General features: G+C 50.9%; 1 protein-coding gene across 1 annotated transcript; it reads left to right on the top strand.

The window, feature by feature from the left end:
• The first annotated feature begins 310 nt into the window (after nt 1-310).
• LOC119269508 (protein CANDIDATE G-PROTEIN COUPLED RECEPTOR 7-like) lies at nt 311-2,062 on the top strand. Its single transcript, XM_037551358.1, has one exon. It carries the CDS (start codon nt 348-350, stop codon nt 1,692-1,694), a length of 1,347 nt encoding a protein of 448 aa, XP_037407255.1. The 5' UTR covers nt 311-347; the 3' UTR covers nt 1,695-2,062.
• The last annotated feature ends 1,647 nt before the right edge of the window (nt 2,063-3,709 follow it).

Below are 3,709 nucleotides of genomic sequence, written 5' to 3'. Positions count from 1 at the left end.
TGACCCGGCGAGACGCTGCGACACTCTCCCCTGTTACAAAGACTTCTCTGTCACGGGCTGCGTCTACACGTTCGACGCATTGCACCCGTCCGTTCGATGAGAATCCAACGGTCCAGCCAGACCGCGAAACTCCCCCTGATGCTTCCCGGCTAAGGTCGCCGGTAAAAAGTCTCCCCCACGGCGGCCTCACCAATCTCGAGGCGGATCCGACGGCTCGTTCGCCCGCTATCCCGTCTCCATAAGCTGCGCCTGAGCCCAAGTGAAAGTCTACCAGACGCGTCTGGCCAATACGCGCACCTCCACAACCCGGCCCCCTCCCCCCCTCCCCCCAACCAGATCTCGCCGCGATGGCGCCCGCCGATGCCGCGCGCCGCCTGCTCCTGCTCCTCGCGGTGGCCGGGGCCGTCCTCCGCCCGGCCGCGGCGGAGATCAAGCAGGAGTCCTTCAAGGACGACTCCCGCGGGACCATCCTCTTCGAGAAGTTCGGCTTCTCGCACCGCGGGTCCGTCTCCATCGCGCTCACCGGCGCCAAGGCCGTCTCCAAGCTCGCCAAGCCGGAGCCCGCGCAGCTCGGCTTCTTCCTCCTCTCCGACGAGGCCCTCTTCGAGGCCATCTACGAGCAGCCGCCGCCCACGGATCTGAACCCCAACCCCGACCCCAACACGGGCTGCGTCCTCAACAGCCGCTACGTCATCCCGCTCTTCACCTTCGGCGACCTCGACGCCACCGGCAACTACAGCAAGACCTTCCCCGTCTCCCACCCCGACGAGTACAGCCTCTTCTTCGCCAACTGCGCGCCCGAGACCGCAGTCACCATGGAGGTACGCACCGACATGTACAACACCAACCCCGACGGCACCAAGGACTACCTCTCCGTCGGCCAGGCCCCCGTCCCGACGATCTACGCCTTCTTCGCGCTCGGCTACGTCGCCTTCCTGGCCGCCTGGCTCTACCTCACCCTCTACCACAACCGCCTCTCGGCGCACCGCATCCACCACCTCATGTCCTGCCTGCTCCTCGCCCGTATGCTCTACTGCATCTCGGCCGCCGAGGACCAGCACTACATCCGCGTCGCCGGATCTTCGCATGGCTGGGACGTCATGTTCTATCTGTTCCAGCTTGTTAAGGGTGTGATCTTGTTCGCCGTGATCGCGCTGATTGGTACCGGCTGGTCGTTCCTCAAGCCCTTCCTGCAGGACAAGGAGAAGAAGGTGCTCATGGTGGTGATCCCTTTGCAGGTTGCAGCTAACATTGCTGCAGCTGTCGTTGGTGAGACCGGGCAATACTTGCAAGCATGGGTGACATGGAACCAGATCTTCTTGTTTGTTGATGTAGCCTGCTGCTGCGCGGTGCTCTTCCCGGTTGTGTGGTCGATGCGTTCCCTGCGCGAGTCATCCAAGACAGACGGCAAGGCTGCACGAACCCTCGCCAAGCTCACGCTCTTCCGCCAGTTCTATGTCGTTGTGATTGGATACTTGTACTTCACAAGGATCATTGTCTATGCGCTCAAGACAATCACCAACTACAAGTACAGATGGGTGAGTGTCGCGGCAGAGGAGGTGGCCACCATGGCATTCTACATGTTCATGTTCTACATGTTCAAGCCGGCTGAGAGGAACCAGTACTTTGCTCTGGATGACGATGAGGAGGAGGCTGCGGAGATGGCTCTCCGTGAGGAGGAGTTCGAGCTCTAGAGTGTTGCTGCGAGGGGTTACAGGATACATGATGACAGGAAATGCAGCCCTACCTGTTCAATTTCTCCTCCTTGTGATGTTGATCATACTATACAGATGCAGGATTTAACTTATATTTGTCTATGTACTGTGGTAAATCTTCACTTCTGCTTATTTCTTTTAGCTTCAAATGTTGCCGGTGAGACCAGGGGTAATTTGGATTGCTTGTGTTGCAAACTAGGCGAATTCAATCACTGCTGTCATTTTGCCAAGTCTCAGTTTTGCTTCGTGCCCACTTTGTTATATTTCCTTTATGAGCAAACAATTTCATTTGTACAGTGAGAAGAGAACATTGATTAACATCTTGATGCCTCATAATATGACAGCAAGATCTGTTAGTGTATTTCGATGAAGAAACTTGATGAGGATCTGGGAATTTGCATAGAACCGGTGTGTGATTGTTCGTGCATTGCCATGTAGCTGCAAAGATTTGTATGCTTGCCTGAGTAGCAAATATGCACCTAGAGACCTACATGGTTTGTGAACTTGGAATCAACAGTAAGACCCAGTGTTCCAGGTTAGCATCGTGATATTGATCGTGTGTTACTGAGCTATCTGCCTTTTTTAGTGTGTTTGTTCTCTGAACTATGTTTTTTCTCCCGAAGCAAGTCATTATTGCCTGATTGCCAGATACATTTCTAGCACAGGTACAGGCTTTCAGGTATACTTAGTATAGTTTGGAAGCTGCCGGATTGCAATCGTTTGTTAACTGATCTTCCTGAGAGTGAAATTTTGATGCTTTTGACACTTCAGTCTGAACTGTATTTGAGTTGGCCAATGCGTAGCAGATTGGCAATGGAGCTACAGAGTATTCAGGGCCGGCAGAATATGCTCTCTGTGATGATTTTTATGTTCCACGGCAATCTTCATCAACATTTTTCTAAAGGGAAAATGTATTTGGCGAAAGTTACATATTTTGTTATATAACCGAACGACTCGTACGACGCACAATTCGCTTGTTTGGGCCTTTAGTTTGCACGATGGCATGTTGTGCTCAGCATGCTAAAAGGTTGGCAATCATCCAAAAATTGTGTAGGGTACACTTTGCTCACAATCCCAACATATCTGAGTGATAACAGAACCGCATATAAGAAACAAATTTCCGTGCTGAATTTGTGACATCTTGGCAAAACAGGCTCCAAGATAAACTTCCCCAAACTCACAAGAAATTCTAAGCTGATTGACTGAAACATTTAGTGGCTACTCTGCCAAAACAGGCTCCAAGATAAACTTCCCCAAACTCACAAGAAATTCTAAGCTGATTGCCTGAAGCATTTAGTGGCTACTCTCTTATTTTTTTGCGGGAAATTTAGTGGCTACTCTGCCAAAACAAACAAGTATATATGCCTTTTGACAGGGACAAAGCATATCTGGCATGCACCAAAAACCATCCAGTGAAACTGAAAGGAATTGCAAAAATTAAGAAAGGCAACCAGCATCATCTCGTTTCTCCTCAGCCTATCCTGCCAGTGGTCCACAGAAAAAAGGGACAGAAATTTACGAACATCAGTTCAGTTCAACAAAAAAGGAACGACGCTGTCGAACTGACCGACCGATGCAACCCTCGGTAACTTCCACATGGGAAACTGCATCCACATCTACAAGTTTCACCAGAAATTTATATGCCTAGCATCATCTCAATAACGTGGCCTATATATATGTTCCTAAGTATGCATGGTATACATATATATACTGTATATATCACCAGATCCCTGTTCCTACCAACTACTGGAAACAGAGTTCCCCGCTCTCACCTACCGTCGGCGACATCTTCCAACCTCTGCCCAATGACAATAGGCTCATCCACGACATACTTATCAAGGTGGCGGAGAAGCTCGTCTGTCGCACAATGGGAATCACAAGAGACGGAGAAGATGTTACTGAGGCTACCTTGAACGACTTCACAGCCAAGTTTAAGGAGCAGCTGGCTCCAGAGGTGATCATGGCCATGAGGGAGTTCTTCCACCTTGATGATG

The sequence above is a fragment of the Triticum dicoccoides genome, chromosome 3A (genome assembly GCF_002162155.2).
Source record: "Triticum dicoccoides isolate Atlit2015 ecotype Zavitan chromosome 3A, WEW_v2.0, whole genome shotgun sequence".
Classification (NCBI taxonomy): domain Eukaryota; kingdom Viridiplantae; phylum Streptophyta; class Magnoliopsida; order Poales; family Poaceae; genus Triticum; species Triticum dicoccoides.
The sequence above is the reverse complement of the archived record's forward strand: the minus strand, read 5'-3'. Positions and strand labels throughout refer to the sequence as shown.